We start from the raw sequence: 24,503 nt of genomic DNA, 5'->3' as shown, positions 1-24,503 counted from the left end.
CTACAAGTTGGACTTGTTTTTTTTTCATTCAAATTTGGGAAGAATGTAGTGTCCTGCTAGACACATACATGTCTCCCGACACATAGTCCGTTTTCCAGCCATTCCCTGAGGGCTGGCTGTTACACCAACCCCACACCCATCCAACACAGACATCAGGAGTGACGTGACTCTGATAATAAAAGAGCCCGAGCACTCGTGGCCAATTGTAGTACCATCTCATACTGTGTCTGTGTCATTCTTATTCAGCATGTGGGCCTAGGGCCCAGAACACCACACCAAGAATAACAGGATATTGTGATTTTCCGAGATGTTTTCCCGAGTTTTTTTTTTTTTTTTTTTTTGCAGTTTTTATAAAGCGTAAACTCGATCCAACGGTATTAGAGGCTTTACCTGCGCACCAGTTACTTTACACAAGGGTGCATAGTAGGCACAGGGAGATTAAATGATTTGCCCAGAACCACCGGATGGTGAGTCGATGCTGAGATTCGAACCTAGTTCCCCAGCTCTGTCTGCAGCTCTTGTTGTTACGCCGCATCCTCTCGCGTTGTTTGATTCAACTGTTGCTGTGTCAGTATTTTCGTTTCTGTATGTTCACACTGAAACCATTTGATTTACGCGATTTAAGCATAGGCTGCTTAATGACCATTATTGTTATGTCTGCCAGCGCTGGCACTACATACTGCTTACACAGTGAACTGCACTAAAATTATTTCTATACAACATGGCTGACAACATTTTCAATGGTGCAAGGGACAGGCAGGCCCTTGTGCATACTGAACAACTCATTGCAAAGACAGAGACACACACACTTCGTATTTGGGCTCAGATTTACAAACACTTTTGCGTTACTTCAAACACTATAGCAAAGATTTACAAAGGTTTTGCATCAAGTCTGTGTTACTTTTTTAAAACAAACCCGATGCAAAACCTCTTTGGGGACTTACAAGCCAACACAAATAGGTATTTGCATTGGTTTGTATGGAAAAGTAACGCAAACCAGTGTAAAGAGCTGCTTAGCATTACTTACCATCAAGGGGGCTTTACATGGGTGGTACATGGGTGTTTCCATGCAACCAACCATGCTTTTTGACTCAAACCCCTATCTACTAACATTAGTAGACAGGTTTTTGCATCAAAAAGAACACTGCTGGAAAGCAGGTGTTAAAAGGAGAAATGTCTAATTTCTCCTTTTTTTCCAGCTTAGTATGTGCGCTGCACGGTACAGCACACATACAATGGAGGAACAGTTTTAAAATTTGTCTACTCATAGTATTTTGTACTGGAAGGATACCATTCTAGTACAAAACCTATGCTAGACTCGTGCACACTATAACACTATGGTGCAAAAATGTGTGCATGGTATTATGCAACAAAATTCTGTGCTGGCGCTAGGGAGGGCGGAGGAGAGTGTCATATTTCTGTAGGTATGATGCTCTGTTGCTCTCTCCCTCTCACACAATGCACAGCAGTGCCTTTTGGTGCTTTGGTGCATTGTGCAACACCTTTGTAAATAAGTGCCAAAGTGTTGTGGTGGTATTTACAATCCAACCCATTGTGTTTAATTATAACTCAAAGTAACCGAAAGCTGCACCTTGCTTTACTTTGCATCAAGTGGAGGCGTTCCATGGGTGGTGCATGGGTGTTTTCAATAGGTTTTGACATAAATACCTCTCCACAAAGAACTGTGGATGGCAGTGTAACCATGAGAAATGTTTTTATTTTTCCTCATTCATCGCACTTTGCATGAGTACTGCATTGTACAGCACACATACAGAGTGGAAAAGGCCTTAAAACATTGTTAGTCTTCTGGAAGGGATCCCTTCGAGTTCAAAACCTAAGCTTCCCAGAATGCAGACAACTTTGCACTATTGTGTAAACGTATCTGCATTGGCACACGGCAACCAAAAGTGTGCCAGAGCATGGAGAGAGCACAGCAGCTACATATCATAGAAGGTACGGCGCTATTGTGCTCTCTCCCTTTCACGCAACGCAGTTAGCAACTTTAAAAGCTGCACTGCGTTGCATTCGTTGAATGTAAATCTGGGCCTCAGTCTGCAAACGGCCGCGAGCAGTCCCATATGCAATTATTTATTCCCTAAGGCCATACACGGCCGTCAAGTTGCGGGTGAAGTGGGGGTCCACCCCTTGCAGGGCCGTGAGGTTCAAAACAAATGGGTCATTCCAAAACGCAGGAGAGACACAATTAGGCTAAAGATCAATTACTTGCGGTAAAAGTTTAGGATTGGTTTTTAGTAAATAGAAAAACATAGTATCAAGTTAGTGGATAAATGATTGCAGTGTAGTGTTCCGACCTGGTAGATGGGGCATGGGCCTCAATAAGAATTCATGATAAATGCTCAAGGTTTAGGTTTGACCTTATTTACTGACTGGATGTGACTGAGCCTAATTCATGTATTGCCAGAGCCTGCAAGCAACCAGGCAATAAAAAGTTCAAGGAAAAATATTTACTTTTCTTGGTAAAAAAAAACTGCCACTTTGAAAACACCAACCATGTGAAAACCATGTTGTAAACTTTATAATTTGACTCATTCAGAAAGGTCAGCTCCTGTTGAAAATTTGCATGTGATATAATTGTACTTTTCAAATTTATATTTGGGATAATATCTAGGTTATATTTTATAGTGCTTAGTCGGGAGGTCATTTCAGGGCACCACTAAAAACAAACTATGATCATAAACCTCATAGATCCCTGCATGTGGTTTACATATGAAAATATGCACTGCGAATCTGTACTTATGTGCATGTATAATACCCATCGCTAAGTTTTTACTTCACCTAGGAGGGTGCTATACGGTTATGACGGCTCTTCTTTTGTGACATTGATTCACGTTGCCACTTTTACCAAGTGCCCATTTCAGATTTTATTTGGACTGCAAAATTTTGAAATATTTTGCAATAGTTTTAATAACCACGTAATAAAGTTCACTCACTTTGCCTACTAACTTTTCACCATCTATTTGATTAGGGTTTTGTTCCTGCGTTCGGGGTTCAAGGATGGCAAGCTTGTACATTCAGCACTGATTGGTTATTGCTACACAAAGTTAATAAGTTGCTTACCTAATGCTCTTGAGGTAGGATAAGTTTGTTAATTCCATGGTCTTTTCATGGGACTATCATGCATGTGTAAGGGCATCCTGAAGGTCATGCTCGTCATCTTAAGTCTGCAAGGAGCTGCTCATATGACCCGGCCCCGCCAAAAATTTGGGGAATGTGGCTTTTATGCACTCGAGGGTGGATTTGTTCCCCAATGACCCATTTTTATTTGTGGGCGCTAACTGCGCACAGTATTTAATCTATACTACATTAATGGTGATCTATCTGCTGTGTCTGATTATATTCAAACCATCAGTTCCTGGACGTGAGGTAATGTAGTTTAACTCATTATTTCAAAGCTAAAATTTGGCTATATATTAAATACCCAGCAGTGTCACATCCGACAGCACAATTCATGCAGTGAAAACGTAATCCTGTAACCACTGTGTAACTTTTGAGAGTAACTTCCTCTTAGCTCCACAGATTTCTAGGGACATCACGTTTTCCACCTCTAATTACAAATCTCAACCCTATCCTTAAACCATTCTTGCACCATTCTTGCTGGCTTGGATTACTGTAATGGACTAGCAAACTCAAGGTACTTAACAAACGTCAGAATGTACAGAATCACGAGAGACTGACTGAACCCAGGCTGTTGTTTACACACATTTGGCCATATTTTCACGAGCGACCGATCCTACTTCATAACCACCTGCTTCATGCATAAGTCGCTTCATGGCATCCAGAAAACTGACCCAATTAACAAATTACAAGTGCATCACTCATACTGCACTTCCTCATCATACATCTTCACCTGCACTTCTTGATTTATGGTCTCATGCCTTCAGTACTTTCACTCACTTTTCAAACAATCCTCTATGTGACTTTTAAATGATAGCCTACCTTTTCTCTATCCCTTTCAAACATCACAAGGCATTGACACTATTTCTCTTCTCCTTCTTCAAACTTATGAAAGCACTCCAATATCACTTTCATGAAATTAGTTCCTATTTTCACAACTTGTAAAACAACCATTAGCAAAAACCAATAGGCCTCATCCTTGAGGCCTAATAGCGTTGCCAATATTGTTTTTACAAATTCTGTACAGCATTCTTGATACTGTGCATCAAATGCACTATGATGCGAGTGTGTCAATTTATAGGCACATGCCCCACACATGCATTTACCTGCAAAAGGATATAGGTGCCCTTTTTTTATTTACTCATCCAAGTTGAATCAATACATTTTTAAAAAGTTGCACTAAATATTTTCTCCCCCAAATGCTGGTCTGGAAAACAATACGAAGGGCACGGATGGTGGGAAGCGACACAGGGCAGGATGAAGCAACAAAAGATGGGGTGGAAGAAACACAGAGGGCGTGGGTAGGAAGCAGCAACACAGAGGGTATGGGTGGGGGAAGCAGCACGGAGGTTGGTGGGTAAAAGCAACACAGAGGGTGGGAGAAGCAACATGGAGGGTGGATGGAGAAGTACATGACAAGTGAGAGTGAGCAATGTGGAACGTGGGGGCAAGAGAAGCACACAGGTAAGAGAGAGCAAGGTGGAGTAGGGGGAAAAGCACATGGAAGTAAGAACATCATGGAGGGGGCAGAGAAACACCACATAGAGAGACCAACGCAGAGCATTTGGGGGTGAGGGGTACTTTGCATGCTTAACCAAAAAGAAAATAAATAGTGCCTGAAAAGGAAAAGTGATCAATGCAAGGGCACAAGTAATGAGGCTATGCTCCAGGGGTGGACAAACATAAGAGGAGAAATACAATCCTACACAAGATAACAAATGTAAAGCAAACTAATGAGAGTGAAAATAAAGTCAACCAATGGTAAGCAATGAGTGGGATTTGATACCACTGTAAACTGAGAATAGCTCTTGCTCTGTCTCTTAGATTGGACCCAAAAAGGGTGCAGAATTGTGCCAGAATACTACTCAGTTACTCTACTCTTGTAACACTGAATCACTTTTGTACTAATGATCAAAAGTTGTTCTGGGAACTCAATTTACAAGGCGAAAAATGTTTAGTCCATACAGTACTTGTAAGAAATTGTGGTATTGGTTGAGGGAGTGAAAGTACCACTCAGACAACAACCACAATCCTTGTCAGGGTGAACCACAAAAAGTCACTAACCTAACCTGTGCTTAACCCTAAAGTAACTTGGCACAATGTATTTCAGGCTTATCTTAGAGGCAATGTGTAAAACATTTATACAGCACACAAACAGGAATAAAGTGAAAATGCAACACAAGAAAAACCCCAAACTAATGTGGAAAAATAAAGTAAATGTTAAAAAATAAAATGATACCAGAAGACAAAAAAACAAGCAGTAGACCGGAGTTATACAATTTCAAAGTTTTAGGTACATATAGTGGCAAAAAAACAGAAAGTACTACTCAGAGTAATCTGGTTGTGTTAGACTGTAGAAAAGTCACAAGTTCAGGTTGAGTGCAATGAAGCCAGGTCAGATACAGGGGCCAAGTCATTCCAGCTGAGGAGTTACCTCCTGAGCTCAGCGCCAAGAGTTCCGTCGCAGTTGAGGAGGACACAGAGAGCAGGGAGAGCATCATGGACGGTCGTAGGTGTAGCACGAAAAGCAGGCCTGGTGTCACGGACTGTCATCACCATAGCGCGAAGAGCCAGTTGTGCATTGCGGGCAGTCATTGCTGGTTTTTTTGTGCTGACCGTCACAGCGGGCTGTTGTTTCTACTGCACGGAGTGAAGATCTCCCACTGGCAGTTGTTACAGGTCTTAATGGAAGTTTGCATTGGCGGACATTGCGGGCAGCAGTGTCTCGGCATGAAGGGGCCCATTCTGCAGGATTTCGGGTTTTTTTCTTTGGAGGAGCTCAAACTGATGCCAGCCCAGGGCTTGAGGGCACCTCTTGAGGATCAGGCACTCACTCCAGCAGAGGCCAACAGGATTCAGGCAGGTTCAGTTGTATGTCTGAGCAGGTCCAGTGCAGCAGTCTGCTAGGCAGTTGCATGAAGGCCTCTGGAGCGTGTTATGTATCTGTAGCCCATGCAGATGGTCAGTGAACTGACCCTTGAAGTCACTCAGGTTAGCCTGGGGATGAAGGTAAACAGGTCCAATCTTCCTTCTCGGACAGCAAAGCATTCTTAGCAGCAAGGCAGTCCTCTGGCAGTAGGACAGTTCTTCTGTACTGGCCACAGACCTATAGATCCAGGAGTGTTCTGAAGAGTAGCTATGAAGGCCCAATATTTATACCTGGTGCCAGCATTTGTGTCTGTGACTCCCTGTCCTACTCCCATATCTGGCTCCAAAACGTTCTTCCCCGTCCTGTGTCCAGGCTCCAAACTGTCTGGGTGACAAAAGACAGGGCATGCCTGATAGCAGATAGGTTCCTTTGTGTCTGCAGGAGGCAAAGCCCTTTGACATGTAAGTGGGGCTGGATACCGCTCTCCCAATCATCTTGCTAGGATGGCCCATCATGTCCACACTTGCGCCCCTTTTGTGTTACTAAAAGCAATACACAAATCTTGACCCAGGATACTAGTAGAAGGCACAAACAGGACAAGAAATTGACGACTGTAAAAAAATGGCACTTACAGAATTGTGACAAAAAACCTGATTTCACCATTAAAGAGTATTTTAAATTACAATTCATTTGAGTGTGAACAGCATATCTCATCTGCTCCCAGTCCAAAAGTTATCACTTATTAAATGTACGAAGGTAACCCAGCATTAGTCAATGGGAGAGATAGTCCTTACAACAGTAAAAAATTACGTTTTGTGTTTTTCACTTCGAGGACATGTAACTCTGAAGTACACGTCCTACTTTTTAAATACAATGGACCCTGCTCTATGAGGGTTGTATGACACAACCATGTATGCATTAACAATACATGACTGAACAACGCGGTCAGAGCCACAACTGCCTCTTTACTACGCATGGCTTTACCACGCATGCCTTTACATCAAATGTTGCTGTAAAAGCATGTGTGGTAAAGTAATAAGCATGGTAAATTCCCCCCACCCTAACACGCCCCTGTCCTTAAAACTACCCGCACCTTCCCTTAAAACTACTCCGCCTCCCCGGCCCTCAGCCCTAAACCTAAAAAATGACCCCTACCCACCCCATCCTTAAAACTACCCCAAGGCCTAAATCCACAAAACTACCCTGGCCCCCCTACCCTTAAATCCAACCGACCCCCGCGCCCTGAGCCCTAAAACACACCAGCCATCCACCTCACCCCTTTCCCCATAAAACTACCCTGCTCTCCCCTGCCCTGAGCCCAAATCCACAAAAATACCCTACCTCCACCCCAAAATATACAACAACCTCCCACTCCGGCCCTGAGCACTAAATCCCCAAAACTACTCCAATTACCCCGCCCTGAGCCCTAAAACCCCCCATGCACCCCTCAATATCTCCCCAAACTACCCAAAGACCCCCACCCGCACTGTGGCCTAAATTCCAAAAACTACTCCCCTGTCCTGAGCCCTAAAACCCCCACTTGCACCCCTAAAAACCTACCCTCACCAAACTACCCTGACCCCTTTTCCCCACCCTGAGGCCTGATTCCACCAAACTACCCAATCCCTCACACAGCCTTCTACCCTAAATCTACACCCAACCTCCTCCCCTGCCCCTGAGCCCTAACCCCCTCCCCCACACACCCCTACATAAAAAAACTCCCCACCCCTAAAAACAACCCCAGCCCCACTGACCTCGAACAATTCTTCTTCCTGCTCATTCCTGCCTGCCCACCCATCCTCCCATGAGCCCTAAAACCCACCATGCACCCCTAAAAACCTTCCCCAAACCCTCTTTCCCTTGATTTACCCCGACCCCCTACCCTGAAATCCACCAAACTACCCCAACCCCCACCCTTAAATCTACCCCGACCCCAACCCGGCCCTGAGCACTAAACTCCCCCTTATGCACCCCTAAAATCAAAAAACTGCCCCACCCCAATGAAAATCCCAGCCCCACTTACCTCGGCCTATTCTTCTTCCTGCACATTCCTGCTTGCCCATCCGTCCGCACTGTTAGACCACTGCCTGAACCACGCCTTTGCGGTCTGCCTTAACCACACAAATGAGTAGCTGAGACATATGTGTGGTTCAGGCAAGCATTGTTTAGCTTGCGGACTTCAGGTGTGGGTGTCTGTGCCCGCACAGTTTAGGCCATTTCCTCTCAATTAGCCTTTAGGGCCCACTTTAGGGGGTGAAATATGTATATGTATTACAAAGGAAGGTTTAGGCCTGGGAGAAGGTTTATGTTCCAAACTCAAAATGGCAGTTAAAACTGTGCTAGGGGCTGCAGTGGCAGGCCTGAGATATCTTTTAAAATTCTACTTTAGTAAGTGGCACAATGAGTGATGCAGACTCACTAGTAGCATTTAATTTATAGGCAAAGGGTACATGTAGTACCATTTACTAGGAACTTACAGTTAAACTAAATGTGCCAATTAGGATTAGGACAATTTTACCAAATGTGAAAGAGAGAGCACAAGCACTTAAGCACTGATTAGCAGTGGTAAAATGCAGAGCCCTAAAGCCAACAAAAACAAATCTAGCAAACGAGGAGGGGTGAAAGCAAAAGGTATGAGAAAATACCACTCCAAGAATGTCAGGTCTAACAATGTACCTGCACTGCTTGCTCCTCAGATCTCCAACATCTATGTGAGCCTTACACAGTGTGGTAGGCCTATGTGTTATTATACACAATACACTTCTGCTGTCCTAGTGTGCACTCAACATATAAATCAAGCCACTGGTCTCTGTATATTTGTGTGGTGTTCTCCTTTCTCTCTCTTTGAAGTTTTACCTTTGTTATAATATAGACTATAATTATATGAATCATATTTTTCCTAATATTATCTAATTAGTGGTCATAAAATACAAAATAGGTTAATTATCTGTTCCACATTATATAATGCTGAGAGGTGTACACATAATATATCCGCTGCCATTCAAAGCATAGTGGAGGGTGCAGTAAATGAAATGTAATCTTCCTGATTCACAACAGTATCTGCACGTATAAATATGACTTACAAATGCATACATCTTCTTTTGTGTGTTGAAACTGACTTTTAGAACTCCCAAAATTCATTTTTTTCACTCATCCTGTGTGAGTAAATATCCTCCTGTAGGTCAGAAATGGGTGTTTCAGTGTGGGAATGCTCTGGAAGGGTGTGAACACACACAAACGTACATGTTGCAAAAGGTGATCCAACGCCAAGATTTTTTGCTTTTTGGGTCACCCAGTTTTGGACTTTTTACAGTGGGTGAGTCTCACTACATGTGTCTCACCCACAATAATAGCATGGCAAATAGACTGCACATGTTTACTGCCAGGTTCTGTCTTTTAGGATAAGACAGCTGCAATGCAGTTAGGGTGAGGGACACTTGGCTGTTTGCACAAGATCGCATGTTCACTCTTGTGTGCATAAGTGTGTGGACTGTGCGTATGAGACTACTGTTGTGCGCGGTCCAGGAACTGCGCACAGGTAGCCTGGCAGAGGGAGATCCTGCAGGGTTTGCTCATGACCTGGGGTAGGCCTTATAATATTAGGGGGCACTTACAGGTAAAGTAAGTGTGATTTACTGTTTTATCTGCAGTGACATAATATATATATATATATTTATATAACTGTATTAGATGCAGCTTCTTTTCTGATAGGCCTGCAAATTCCAGTGATTTATGAAACTGAGGTGGAAAAGGTGCACATAGATTATATTTGCAGGTCCCAAACCCATACATGTACATTTTATAGGTCATCTAGAATTGTCATATTTTTCTGCGTTATTTGAGGACCAGAGCTAAGAAGTTTAGTCACCTGCTGGACCAAGTTAACTTCATTTCTCCCCAGCAGAGGGCAATAAAGCCAATCCACATAAACTTACTAATTAACAGCGATTCCCTACATCTCCTAAGAAGGAAGGGGTTGGGATGAAATTCTGCATCTGTCAATTACCAGTCACACTGTGCCAGGGCTAGGGGGAGCCCATGCCAATTGAACAAAGAAGGAAGCCCAGACAACTGGAGGCAACACAGGAGTGGGCTGCTCTTTGAAGTTTTGTTGGGAAAGGCCTGGGCAAGAATGTCAGCGAAGTGCGGAGCTGAGACCCCAAGAGATTATGGTGGTCATTCTGACCCTGGCGGTCTTTGACCGCCAGGGCGGAGGACCGCGGGAGCACCGCCGACAGGCCGGCGGTGCTCCAATGGGGATTCCGACCGCGGCGGTAAAGCCGCGGTCGGACCGGCACCACTGGCGGGGTCCCGCCAGTGTACCGCGGCCCCATTGAATCCTCCGCGGCGGCGCAGCTTGCTGCACCGCCGCGGGGATTCCGACCCCCCCTACCGCCATCCAGATCCCGGCGGTCGGACCGCCGAGATCCGGATGGCGGTAGGGGGGGTCGCGGGGCCCCTGGGGGCCCCTGCAGTGCCCATGCCACTGGCATGGGCATTGCAGGGGCCCCCGTAAGAGGGCCCCTAAATGTATTTCACTGTCTGCTGCGCAGACAGTGAAATACGCGACGGGTGCAACTGCACCCGTCGCACAGCTTCCACTCCGCCGGCTCGATTCCGAGCCGGCTTCATCGTGGAAGCCTCTTTCCCGCTGGGCTGGCTGGCGGTCTGAAGGTGACCGCCCGCCAGCCCAGCGGGAAAGTCAGAATTACCGCCGCGGTCTTTCGACCGCGGAACGGTAACCTGACGGCGGGACTTTGGCGGTCGGCCTCCGCCGCCCGCCAAGGTCAGAATGAGGGCCTATGTGACCATTGACTCCTGGATGATGCCATCTTGAACTCTCCCAGCATACTGTGCAGGAGGGCTGGGATGGGGTGGAGAGGTGATGTGGCACCCGAGGACTGACCAGGGATGTCTGGCTTCTCCAACTTTCCAACCCCTTTTAAAAACTTGCACAAGGGAGAGAAAGTGCTGTTGGTTCTTTGTGGTTTTTGCTACTGGACCCTGGGGCTGCGACTGCTATGGTCAACTGGAAGGAGAAATACCCTGATGGCCAACAGAAACAAGGATTCTGTTCCAGTTGACCCCACAAACAGTGGGTATGTCAAAGGACCAGTGAGGCTGGCCCCCTTATGCCCACTGAGGTCCATTTGGGTGAAATCTCTGGACTTCTGCACCCAGACAAAAAGACCATGAAGAAAGCTGGTGCACTGCCTTTGAAGGCCAGGAGGCCCACTGGAATTGCCTGTGATAGCTAGAGCTAGTCCCAGGAGTAAAATGAGCCCAGGATCGTCCAAATCAGCCCAAAGGGACCTAGGTTATGGTCATTGTAAGGTTGGTGACATTTAACGGCCCCAGCAAAGATCAAACGTGTGAGGCTCTGCTGCTCAGTGACATTTTACCGCTGAGGTGGGCCGGGACCCAGGGATCAGTGTACGATTTAATTATATATTTCAAGAAGTGGGAGTGTGTGGGACCCTTCCTATTTCTACATTCGACCCTGGCAACTATCTACTCAGGGTCCAATGCAAAGTAAGGGGAGCACCATCATGCCCCCCTCCAAATAGTGATGGCTTTGCCCCCACCCCCTGTGCCTGCACCTCGGGGGAAGCCACCACACACCAAACATTCTGCCCACATGGTGTGGGCAAGGAAGAAGGATGCTGCTGGCTCCTCCACCACCATTCATCAAGGAGTGCTGGCAGGGCAGGGAGCCAGCTGAAGCAGCTGGAAGTGGGCTCTCCTGGCTGCCCCCAATCTGGAAGGCATGTCTGTCATGAGCAGGGGCATCACCAATGTCAAATAGAACGGTGGGGAAGGCTTCAGTAGGGCAGCGGCCTACTCCCAAAAACTTAAAAAAGTTTTACCCTATGTTTGCAGGGTCATCAAGATTTTTGAGACACTCTTAAAGCTGGAGCTTTTGCTCTACGGCTGGGAGTCCAGTGCCCTCTAGGGGCTGGTTGCAGGGCTGCCTTTTATGCGGCCTGAAGATGTATAAAGAGGATACATGGAGTGTGGCTCCCTTTAGGGACTGGTTCTCTGCCTGTACTTTTGGTGGCTTGAAAGTGGTGCTCTCTGGTAGCTGTTTTTATGAGTGCAGTTTATGTGGCTTGAAAGTATATACAAGGCACACATACATGTTATGTTCATTTTTAAATGTTTTATTGAGATCATGCTGACAGTGATTACTGATGAAGGTTGAAATGCTTTATTGACATTAATAATTGCATTTACCCATGGCTAGTATTAGACAAAGCTTTTACACACAAAATGTTTTATCTAAAGTAATACCCCCTTATATGGTGATGTGTTGTCTGGTAGAGAAAAAGCACTGACTGGACAATCATTTATTGAGTGCTATTATTGTGTTCCAGTGAATGGTTATTGCTAGCCCACACCACCTCCCCTGAGTAGGCTCTGGACTGCTCTGCTTAGAATCAAACACTAAAATGGGGTGCTTGTTTCCCTGCATGGGAAAATTCTGGACCTATTACTTGCACAGGCGTCACATCCTGCACAACTAATAACCCAATTTCCTACAGTCCACATTTGTGAGCATCAACAAACTCACTGACAAGCACCTCATGCCCTGGAAACAGCCAGAGATTTTCTCCAGACAAGGAAAGGAGTCAATTCCTTTCAAGAGAAGGAAGCAAATGGGAGAACATTCAAAACTTTTGGAGCTGCGGGGGAAGACATTTCTCCACAGGGAAAGATATTTTCAATGTGGAGAAGAAAAACAAAAACGCCTGTGAGTGTGTTTGCTCTTTTTTCACGCAAAAAATAATACACAGGTATATTTTTGACTGAAAAAATGAATTTCCAGACTTCCAGGATTATGCCTGGGAAGCTCTGATTGACTCAAATTGTCAAGCAACCTGTGCAAACGTTTTGCAAATTCCCAAAATTCATAAATTTTCACTCATGCAAGGAAATATATCTGTGCCAAATAACTCCAATACTGCACTAAATTTGTAAGTCTGAAGCAAATTTATCACACTAGTGACAGTGCATTGACATCTTCTGAGTCTTCTTTTTTTACTTCACAAATATAAAAAATTCGCGCTCTCTACCTGTTCTGCAAAGTCAGAAATCGTATAATTTGAGTGTGAAATATAATCTTTGTACGTACCCTCTGGTCATAAACATTGAGGCCCATCTGGTCATCGTTGCGTGTATTCTGATGGCTATAGCGAACGTTGTCGCAGTCATATTCCATCTCAGGAGACACCAGGCTCCGGCACAGGGTGCACACCCATTCACCTCTGCAATTTAACACATAACATTGTACTTTACTACATACTCATTTTTCAGGGCAGTTATTAAAACTGCCTCTATGCCTGTCTGTATTCCCGTATAGTGCTCCTCGGTCTATTTGTCTAATTTCAAGATTCACTGTGCAAATAAGTACTGGCTCCGTGTGGCTAGGCACATACCAAATCTTAGACACTGCAGGAAGCTATGGCAATAAGCTATGAATTCAGCTCTTTTTAGAAGCGGGCAATGCTGGGACGACGATTGAAAAGTGATGCTTTTACCCGATTCTGCATAGTCGCCAAGAACTTTGTGTAATTGAAGATATTTTAAAAAAATGTGTCTTTGACAACTGGTATTCCTCGCTTAGCAGGGAGAAAGACAACATGGAATTTGCTCCAATATACATCTGAACCAAGATATACCAATTAGGTGGCAATTTTCACATCCAGATGATTTGGTGACCTCCTTTATAATTCCATACAGGCATATAGTTTTCCCGAATATTTTCCCCTTCCATACTGTCTCACTGTGGGCCCATTTCCCAAACGTTATTACTCCTGCCGTTGCAGACAGCAAGGGGACTATCAAATGAATCCCATTTAGATGTCATATACATCCCTTTTAACCCGTTCTAAATCTGTTCTTTCATACTCTGCCTTAAAGATCCATTCATTAATTACTGCTATACGCACAACCAAATAATAATTAGACTATTGGATAAGGACGTCCTTCCATCACATGTTCCTTTACGTGAGGTTTGCAGTGAGATTCTTGGTATGTCACCTTCCCATTGTTAAACCTCATAAGATATCATCATCCATGATATAGAACATTTCAGAGAAACCAGAAGGGGATATTTTGAAAATATGAAGAAACCTAGGAGTTCAATCATTTTATATAGTGCTGCCTTTCCTAAAAAAGATGCCAGGAGAGCCCCATAGTATACCACTTTCATCTGAACCACTCCAGCAGTGGTTCAAACTTTTGTTCATAAACCACGTACCCCCAAATATTTAAAGCATACCACGTCTGTCAGGACACAGTACTGGTTGGAGTTGCCATTCACTTCTCTAGTATAGAATTGACTATTCCCAAAGCAAGATATCCTAGCTCATTAACATTCCTTGTCAGTAGTTTAATTTTATCATTTGCCTGCATCATGTTATTTTATGAATGCACATCTGTTTTGACCCAAGTCGGCGGTCGAGGGGACTGTCCTGCACTGTGCTGATTCCACAACTAGATATTCTCTTTGGTGGATAGGGTAGGTAAGAGGACGTGAAGGAGAAGAGAGATGTACAGGGTTCTGCATTGTTATTTTGAAGTCATTACCTGTTAGCTCACCTAAAGTCTAAGGAACAGGCTCACTACTGATATTTGCACATGACTGAGTGCTGAGTGAAGTGATTTGAAGCCCTGCCATCGTACATTAATCGGAGAACCCACTGATGGAGCGACTTACACTGGAAAGCTGAGAAGGGCTGGAACATGGCAGGAGAGGTGGAAAACCTTAGGGCAGTGATCGCAGCATAACATTTCTCCACCATTTAAACAGACGGCACAAAAATCCTCATTTTCAATGGTGTTGGCTTCGTCATGGCAGTGAGCTTTGTTCATGAAGGGGGTGCTGTTCACTTGTTTGTAGTCTCCAGCGGACTGCAGAGCAGGAGCATGAGACATCCCAGTGAGGTTTATCTCTTGTTGTGGACTCTCGGGTTTGACATTCAGTAGAGCTGGCACTGGGGATCGCTTTGGTGATGCTGGTGGTAGGAGTGACGGAGACATAGATGGATTATTTTCTGGGTGAACCTGTAAATTAAAGATATATGAAGTGAAAAACAAAGAGGTCCAAAACTCTTATAACAGAAAGCACTTATCTGTCAGTCTTAACTTATCTGACACAAGACACAACTAAAGATCTAAATTCAAGGCTCGAATGGAAGTGGTGATCAACATTCTTGGGTTTCAAGGCATACCCATTCGGACGGCTGGGGCAATTGGCAGAGCTTTATAAAATATTAGCCTGTGTCAATGAAGGTGATTATACAGCTCCATTTTCTGTCAGTGCTCCCTGACCACAGATGGGCAAAATCCACAAATGTATTTCCACATCAACCTTGCACTGAGGTGCGCCAAAGCTTTCATTTATGAGCACAAAACCACGAGTGTGCATAGAATGTGAATTTACACTGATAAACTAATTTATTCATACATATAATGACAACCGTGTGGCATAATTGTATGTGTACGCAAAACTGCTCACAAGAATGGGGAGTTTGTGCTCAGGACTGGGATGTCTGGCTAAGCAGGTGAACATCCCCAAACCTGAGAACATTTTTAGGATATGTGGGTGTGCTGGCATTGACAAACGTTTGGTAGGCTTAGTCCCATCCTGGATGCGGTCAGAGATTTTCCCCTGTGATAAACAGGATGGCAGTGCGTGAGAGAACACCCTAAAAAATGATTGTGTAGTGCAAAGGTTTTCTCCGGGAAGGGGGAGGAGGAATTCCTATGGGGAAACAAAAATTTTGCCAAGTGCAAATACACTTGCGAATGATTTAATTGTGGGTAAATGACTTGTGACTCCTTTCAGTATCCCTGGGAAGTTGTTTCAGTTACAGAGTCCCAAGGTACAAAAAGTCGGAAATTTCCTCCAAATTGAAGCGAGAGCTTCCAGGAGTAAAGTTCCATCTTTCGTTGTGAAACCTGACAGATGAGCTAAATATGTAATAAAAATGCCACTCCCACTTCACTTTTTTTTAATGAAGCGGATAGCAGTTTGAATGTTCTCTTGAGGTGAGGGTAACAAATGTGTAACCCTCTTATGGAAACTTCAAATCTAGTGGATGCATTTTACTCCTTTTTAACTGGTTAGTGACGCAAATTATTTGCAACCGAGGAAACAACTTACTGGCTGCTGACGCTTGTCTACTTTACTCAGAAACCCTCATTTACCATGGTAATCATCACTTCACTTCATCTCTTTAAGTCCTGATTAATTAATATTGTAGGCCCGGTAAGAATACAGATTTAGCACCTCTCCTCCATTCCCATTTAAGATTGGTCAATGTGTTTCTGTCATAGTATGGCGGGCTACTAATGCCTTTCTGAGTTCAAAAACAAATATAAAAAAGAGGTATGTGTTTAGATGTAGTTATTAAATACGCGAGGTTGGAGTGAAAATGTGGAGTGAGAAGAGATTTACCTTTATTGACATAGACGTCGATTGTGCTCCGTACTCAATGAGCAGAGTGAGGGAACCCTCTGGTTCACTCTTTTGCGGCTGCACCTTGAAGACTGGAAGCTCACCGGTGTCAGGGGCGCATATTTTTAAACGTTCCACCCGCACATACGGAATCTTCTGTTCTTTATTTTCTGCTCTACATGAAATAGGAAAAGAAAAGAGCAGGCTTGATGTCACACACATAAACTTAAATGTTAGTGGTTCAGTATTCATACAGTTTTATAAGACTATCCACAATTAGGCATTTTGTTGTTGGTAGAACACCTGCTCTAAGCGTAGTGCAAGACTGCGCAAGTTATTACGTTTTATTGAAGCATTAATGGCAATTGTCTTAAAACGATTGGCGGGTCACACCTAGTAGATTTTCTTAGCCCTAAAAAGAAACTGTGACCTTTTTAGAGAAAATGAAAACTAGCAGGTTCTTTTCACCCACCTATTGAATTGCCTGAATAGGCTGTTAGGAGGCAAACAAACATGTCAGGGAAACTTTAGTCTACAGGTGACACAGTGGAGCCCCCCCAACTCAAACTCCGAAATCAAGACACACACACACAAAATGGTAATTTACTATACTCTTAATATTTATTCTTCTACAAATAAAGTGAGTAAAACAGCCTATGCAGCACCCCAGAGTTAAAAGCTCGAGCTCCAGGGTTACCAAAAATGAGCATTAACCTCTCCGGGGGACATACATTTAACCCTCTGGGAGACACAGGGTGCTAATCTGAAAGAGGAGTGGGAACTCCTTTGGGAGAGGACCTGTACTCTCTCCAGCATCTTGTGTTCTTCTCAGCCCAGGGTCAATCCCCAGCAGCACACCGCACCCCTCAAAGCAGAATATTCTCCCTGCCTACACTCTTCAGGTCCCATGGCCACTTGTGGCCGCTTGCAGGGCACTCGTATATAAGCAGCAGTCAGGGCCTCCCTGTGATGAAGGTTACCCTTCTACACACTCCAATCTCATACGTTTCAGGGGACCCTTCTCCTCCAGGGTACATTAGGAGCACATTCATGCTTCAAGGTAAAACCATATGATGAGGACACATTTCCACTGATAAAGGACTTGTACCCCAAGATGCACTGGGGATTAGATTGGGTGTGGGGATAATTTGTCATAAGGATTAAAATGTTGGAATAGTGTTATGCAAATGTTTACATTGCAGATGCAGTACATGGTCCATAAGAGACCACATAAGCATGCGAACCTTTGCTGCAATACAGGCGTAGGACTTGAAATATGCAATGAATCATACATTGAGGCACATCATGGTGGCGTCTTACATGGCCTGAAACAGAGTCCACAGAAGTCTTGTCCTTCTACTATACTGCTTACTTCCTCAGCAACCCCATCCAACCGAGACCCTTGCTCTCCCAGAGCCATTGTCATCCAAGATACTCCCTTCATTTCCTATGAAGTGTTCACAAAGAACTCCCCAAGCTTCCACATCTACCTGCAATTTGTCATCCAATCTCACTCATCTGAGATGAATTTCTTTGGCCAGAGACCACTCTGAGATGTCCTGCACCAACAGAGCCTCACCGGGCGTCCCCACTGCCATCCAAGCGATGGCGACCCGCCTCTGGGGCAGCACCAAGACCAACTGCAGAAAGTGATATGAGATTTGAGCTTACTAGACTTAAGTATATTACCCAAAAAACAATGTTGCAGCTTCAACTCACATCACAAAGTTGTGGTCCTGCACAATCTGTCCACCACCGCTGACCAGAAGTACCCCATCGCCACACAGCACCATGCCAAGTGCATAGAGTCTGCCTCTTTGTTCATACATCAGGGGCAAGAAGAAGCCCGACCCGCATTGTACCTGTGCAACTTCACAGGGGTCACATAAGTGCGATGTAAAAAACATTAAATGTATCAGACAAAAAGGAGCGTTGCTAGATACTGATTTCAGTAGTGCACAAACCCTAGCCCCCTCTACGTCTGTCAAAGGTACACCCAAATCCTACTCCCAGCTCTGCTGCACCCTTTGCTGTCCACACATGCTATCTGTTTGAAGTGCTCTATACATCTGGGATAAAAGGTTGTGGCCTGCACCCATCGTCACCAACTCCCACAACACTGCAGAGTCATAAGAGACACCTGGAACAGAGGCCCAGAGATGTTTGACTATCTCTTCCATGGCGCTGTGTACTGCAATAAATGCCCTGCCCCAAGCCGAACTGCTTTTGGGTGCCCTCAAAGAACTCATTGAGATACAATTCTCATTACCACCCTCGAGTCATGCCTGAAACACTGTGGCCTCTTCCACTAGATGAAATGGGGCCAGCACTCACAATACGAACTCCCTGTGGAAGGGGGCTCTCCTGATTACAACTGTGACTACTCTCTGCCAGTCCGCCGCAGTTTGCTGCACAATTTAGGGTGCCTCTCCGGGCACTCGTGAGCCTGTCGTCAGCATCTCTGGGAGATCACCATCCTCTACCAAACCCATTAGTAGGTCCTTATCCCAATTATCCCCCTCAGCTAACCAGTTTGCCTCATTTTAAAGATGAGATGCATAATAGTTGTACTCCAGAATTGGGGGACTCCAGACCCGATCCAGATAACCCTGCATCATGGTCATCCTGGCCACCCTACTCCACTTTCCTGCCCACAAGAGCGATGTGAGGAGGGTATTTAAGTGCTAGAAGATCCCTACCCAGGGCGGGCACAGTGAATTCTAAATAGTATATAGACAGCATGGCAGTAGCATCATTTTGGACACTGCTATTCTGCCCATGAGTGAGAGAGGAAGAGTGTTCAAGAATTTCACTGAACCCTGAAGTGAAGTCAGAACATGCTCCACGTCATACTGCCACTGCTCTGCTTCACCTGGTGGCTTGAAGTGGTCTGTTAATAGATCTCTCTGATCGTCTCAAACCATGACTTTAACGGCCACAACTGCCTGATTCCTTCCCTCCAAAATGTCAAAGGAGAAGCCTTCCTGTGTATGGCTCCAGATGTTTGGCCTTCTCCCACTTGATCTCCTCGGGAAGAACATTTCCAGGCATGATGCAGTAATTAGCACATGCAGATTCTGTCACCACCCTTTGCGCCTGCCACGAACAGACCGAATAACTGTCAAATTGCTCTATTTTTGGGGAGGCCTTTCATCCACCAGATGGCTTGCAGAGTAATTAACTTGGACCAGAAGAGTGAACAAATGCCAGAATCTAATTAGGAACTGAGTCAGATATATCATAAATCTTCAAGTGATAGAAGGAGTGCAAAAATGATAAAACTAAACTTAAATCTGCATGTTGATCCCTGTTTATCATACATTTTGTTAATTCACTCTAGGTTCTAGGCCTAAGTATGGCAACATTGTCAGATTTCACCCACAATATAAAAAGCAGAGAAGTACAAACACTTTTAAATGAAGCATTACAAACTACGAATGCCAACTCACATTATAAGGTCAGCACCAGTCCATGAAGGGCACTTTCTACAACAGGGTAACTGCGCAGGTAACCCGGCTGAGCTGGATGGCAGTCCCACTTGCTCAGACCACACGTGCATTCGGCCCAGATACCCTTACTCCAGTTGCACTGCAGCAGACCTTGATTTAATTGGTGGACTCTGCCGGTTAGCACTACGAACCTCATTTAACAGGACTTACACTAAGTGAGACTCAGTGGAACTCAGTTACAGCACAAGTCCAAAAATCAGATAGTCCAAAAAGCAAAACTTCAGAGGGTTAAATGGGTCAGAACCCATTTTCCTACAGCAAAATGTTAAATACCTTTCAAAAGCCTACACCACACGTCAATAATTGTATTTAAAATTGGGACTAGATCCAAATTGTGATGTTCAGAATTAATCACTGTTTAGATTAATTATATCCATGCCTATAAAAGCTATAATTTCATGTTTGTAAAGTCTAACTAACTTTACCAGTAAAATATGCTATAACATGTTCTGTTTGTTCACAGGATTGAACAGGTGTGTATTTCGTTGCAGAAAAGGTGTCTAGGTTAAATGGTGTGTGGTCTAAACAATAACAATTTATTTCAGAATCAGTGTGGCAAACTTGTGAAGTGCTTACACCACCAAAAGTGTCACAAATAGTTTCTCCAGCATTGTGGCAAGAACTAGGGTTGGGTGTAATTTTTAATTCCGCCAGAGAAATTGGAGTAATTTATTAATTCATGCAATGTGGAATTATAAACCACTGCAATTTAAACTTTAATCCGCAGTGATTTGTAAACATAGATGGACTGCTCCCTCTTGCAGGCCTGTTCAAACCACTGCAGTGCACTGTATACCATGCTGCACCCTTACATAATTATGTTAGGGCACCGAGGGGTATGCACTGCACTGGAGTGCACTGCATACCCCTAGGTGCCCTTACACACTTATGTAAGGGCACCTAGTGGTATGCACTGCACACTGCAGTACGCACCCTGCCATTGCTGGAATTCCGTGGATTTCCGTAGAATGTTTTTGTAATTCTGTGGAATTCCATGGAATAAAAGTCCACTAATTCTGTCCATCTCTAGTAAGAACTTGATGAAATATGGAACGAGAACCCCAAACACAAGACCTATTAACCGAATATGGACAACAATTCACAGCAATGCAGCTGAACATTTTAAGTCATAGCAGTTATAATAAGACTTATGACATCTAAAATTACATTCTTTTTTAGAACACAGTGCTTGTAGAGTGACGAGTTATAGTTAATGTAATGTGGCAATTGATGTGAGAAGAATGTTTATGGAGGTGTAAGACGTACAGTAAATGGAAGGTGGTGCATAAATTAGCACAGATGTAGAAATGTGAGTTCTATTTTGTGGAATTTAGAAATTTAAGGTATAACTATAACTTTATAATTTCTCCTGTTTGTATTGTTTAAGTTGGGTTTCAATATAAATAATATGTAAAGTTTTTTCCTAACTATAACTTAGCATTAACCTTTGTTTTTAATATAAATTTAAATGGTTTTTATACTTTAATAAACATGTGTTTGAAATCATAGTGTTGAGTGTACAGCGTGTCACAGATTGGAGTCCATTGTAGTGGCATAGAGTGGCGTGCAGTGTTTTTAAAATGAAGTGAGGTACAGTAGACTAGAGTGTGGTACAGCATGCTACCGTGGAGCGGCATATATCGTCGTCGAGTGTAGTGTCATTTAGTGGAGCAGTGTACATTGGAGTGGCGTACAGTGGAATAGTGTAGAGTGGAGTATTATAGAGAGAGTGGAGTGGCGTCCAATGGAATAGCACATAGTGGAGTGCCATACAGTGGAAATGCATACACTGGAGTGGGGTAGAATGAAGTAGCATACAGTGGAGTTGACTACAATGGAGTGTCATTGACACTATTGGCATACAGTGGAGTGGGGTAGAGTGGAATAGTATACAGTGGAATGGGTTGAGAAAAGTAGCACACACTGAAGTGCCATACAATGGAATAGCCTATAGTGGAGGGGCATAGTCTGGACTGGAATACAGTGGAATAGCATAGAATGGATTGGATAGCAGAGAGTGGCGTGGGATACAGTGGAATGGCATACAATGGAGTGGCGTAGAGTGTAAAACTTATAGTCAATCAATCAATCAATATATTTATAAAGCGCACTACGTACCCGTTAGGGTTTCAGGGTGCTGGGGGGGGGGGGGGGAGCGCTGCTACTGGTCAAAGAGCCAGGTGTTGAGGGGTCTCCTGAAGGTGAGTAGGTCCTGGGTCAGTCGTAGGTTGGTAGGGAGAGTGTTCCATGTCTTGGCGGCGAGGTAGGAGGAGGATCTGCCCCCGGATGTCTTTCGGTGGATGCGGGGGACGGTGGCGAGTGCGAGGTCTGCGGAGAAGAGCTGTAGGGTGGGGGTGTAGAAGTTGAGTCTGTTGTTGAGGTAAGCAGGTCCAGTGTTGTGGAGTGCTTTGTGTGCGTGGGTGAGGAGCTTGAAGGTGATCCTCTTGTCCACGGTGAGCCAGTGGAGTTTTCTCAGGTGGGGAGTGATGTGGTTGCGGTGAGGTATGTTGAGGATTAGTCGGGCGGATGCGTTTTGGATGCATTGGAGGTGTCATAGGTGTTTTGTCGGGATGCTTGTGTGAAGTGCGTTGCCGTAGTGTAGCCTGCTGCTGACGAGGGCCTGTGTTACTGTTTTCCTTGTGCCTGTTGGGATCCATTTGTAGATCCTGCAGAGCATGCAGAGAGTGTTGTAGCAGGAGGAGGAGACTGAGTTGACCTGTTTTGACATGGAGAGGGAAGAGTCTAGGATGAAGCCCAGATTGCGTGCGTGGTCGGTCGGTGTAGGTGGGGTTCCTAGAGATGTTGGCCACCAGGAGTCGTCCCAGGCGGAGGGGTTGGGTCCGAGGATGAGGACCTCCGTCTTGTCTGAGTTCAGTTTCAGGCGGCTGTTTCTCATCCATTCGGCAACGGCCCGCATTCCCTTGTGGAGGTTGGACTTGGCGGTGTGTGGGTCCTTGGTGAGGGAGAGGATGAGCTGGGTGTCGTCGGCGTAGGAGATGATGTTGAGGTTGTAACGGCGGGCTACCTGGGCGAGGGGTGCCATGTAGATGTTGAATAAAGTTGGGCTGAGGGATGAGCCCTGGGGTACGCCGCAGATGATTTTGGTGGCTCTGGAGCGGAAGGGGAGGAGGCGGACTCTCTGGGTTCTGTCGGAGAGGAAGGATGTAGTCCATTTGAGGGCTTTCTCTTGTATTCTGGCTTCGAGGAGGCGGGTTCTCAGAGTGTGATGGCATACCATGTCGAAGGCGGCTGATAGATCCAGGAGGATGAGGGCTGATGTTTCGCAGTTGTCCATTTGGCGTCTGATGTCGTCTGTGGCGGCGAGGAGCGCGGTCTCGGTGCTGTGATTTTGTCGGAAGCCAGATTGGGAGGGGTCCAGGATGTTGTTGTCTTCGAGATGGCGAGTCAGTTGTGTGTTGACGATTTTTTTCTATGACCTTCGCAGGGAACGGGAGTAGGGAGATGGGTCTGAAGTTCTTTAGGTCCAGTGGGTCTGCTTTGGGTTTCTTAAGGAGGGGGTTGATTTCGGTGTGTTTCCAGCTTTCCGGGAATGTTGCTGTTTCGAAGGAGATGTTGATGACCTTCCGTAGTTGGGGAGCGATGGCTGCGTCTGCTTTGTTGTACACGTGGTGAGGGCATGGGTCTGATGGTGATCCGGAGTGTATGGAGTTCATGATTTTGCGTGTCTCGGTGTCGCTGACGTTGGTCCAGGCGGTTAGGCGATTGGCGCGGGTGGTGTTAGCCGGGGTGGTGTCTGGCGTGGTGGGGGCGGCTGTGGTATCGAAGCTGTCGTGGATGTTGGTAATCTTTTGGTGGAAGTAGGTGGCAAGAGAGTCGCAGAGTTCTTGTGAGGGGGGAATGTCGTTGATGGTGGCGCTGGGGTTGGAGAGTTCCTTCACGATGCTGAAGAGCTCTTTGCTGTCGTGTGTGTTGTTATCTAGGCGGTCTTTGAAGGAGGATCTTTTGGCTAGTCTGATTAGTTGGTGGTGTCTGCGGGTGGCGTCTTTGTGGGCCGTGAGGCTGTCAGGTGTGTGTTCGGCGAGCCATTTATTCTTGAGGTTCCGGCAGATACACTTGGAGTTCTGGAGCTCTTCGGTGAACCAGGTGGCTTTCTTGGTGACTTGGTTGTGGGTGGACTTCTTGAGTGGTGCGAGGGAGTTGGCGCAGTCGTTGATCCACTGTCTGAGGTTGTGGGCGGCGGTGTCTGGGTCGGCGGGGTTGTTCGGCGGCTTCTGGGCAAGGGCGTTGGTCAGCTGGTTTTGGGTGACTTTGCTCCAGTGGCGGCGGGGTTGCTGTAGGGTACGGTGGTGCTTGACCTTTTTCTGGAAGGGGAAGTGGATGCAGTGGTGGTCAGTCCAGTGGAGTTTGGTGGTGTGGTCGAAGGTGATGTGGGTGCCTGTGGAGAAGACGGGGTCAAGCGTGTGGCCGTCTGCGTGGGTGGGAGCGGTGATGAGTTGTCTGAGTTCGAGGTTGTCGATCAGGGTGGTGGAGTTGATGTCATTGTTGTTCTCGAGGTGGAAGTCCAGGT

At 45.3% G+C, this 24,503-nt stretch overlaps 1 protein-coding gene across 2 annotated transcripts in view; it reads right to left on the bottom strand.

Moving 5' to 3' along the window:
• The window catches only part of TRIM66 (tripartite motif containing 66), a 549,453-nt gene that overhangs the window by 41,563 nt on the left and 483,387 nt on the right, over positions 1 to 24,503 (bottom strand). For both annotated transcript variants that reach the window (XM_069223667.1, XM_069223666.1), the window contains exons 14-16: positions 16,467 to 16,641; positions 14,724 to 15,070; positions 13,137 to 13,269 (exon numbers count right to left, since the gene is read on the bottom strand). In XM_069223667.1, the coding sequence (XP_069079768.1) occupies positions 13,137 to 13,269; positions 14,724 to 15,070; positions 16,467 to 16,641 (655 nt within the window). The remainder of the gene's footprint in view (positions 1 to 13,136; positions 13,270 to 14,723; positions 15,071 to 16,466; positions 16,642 to 24,503) is intronic.

Source organism: Pleurodeles waltl, chromosome 3_1, assembly GCF_031143425.1.
Source record: "Pleurodeles waltl isolate 20211129_DDA chromosome 3_1, aPleWal1.hap1.20221129, whole genome shotgun sequence".
In the NCBI taxonomy this organism is placed as follows: domain Eukaryota; kingdom Metazoa; phylum Chordata; class Amphibia; order Caudata; family Salamandridae; genus Pleurodeles; species Pleurodeles waltl.
The sequence above is the reverse complement of the archived record's forward strand: the minus strand, read 5'-3'. Positions and strand labels throughout refer to the sequence as shown.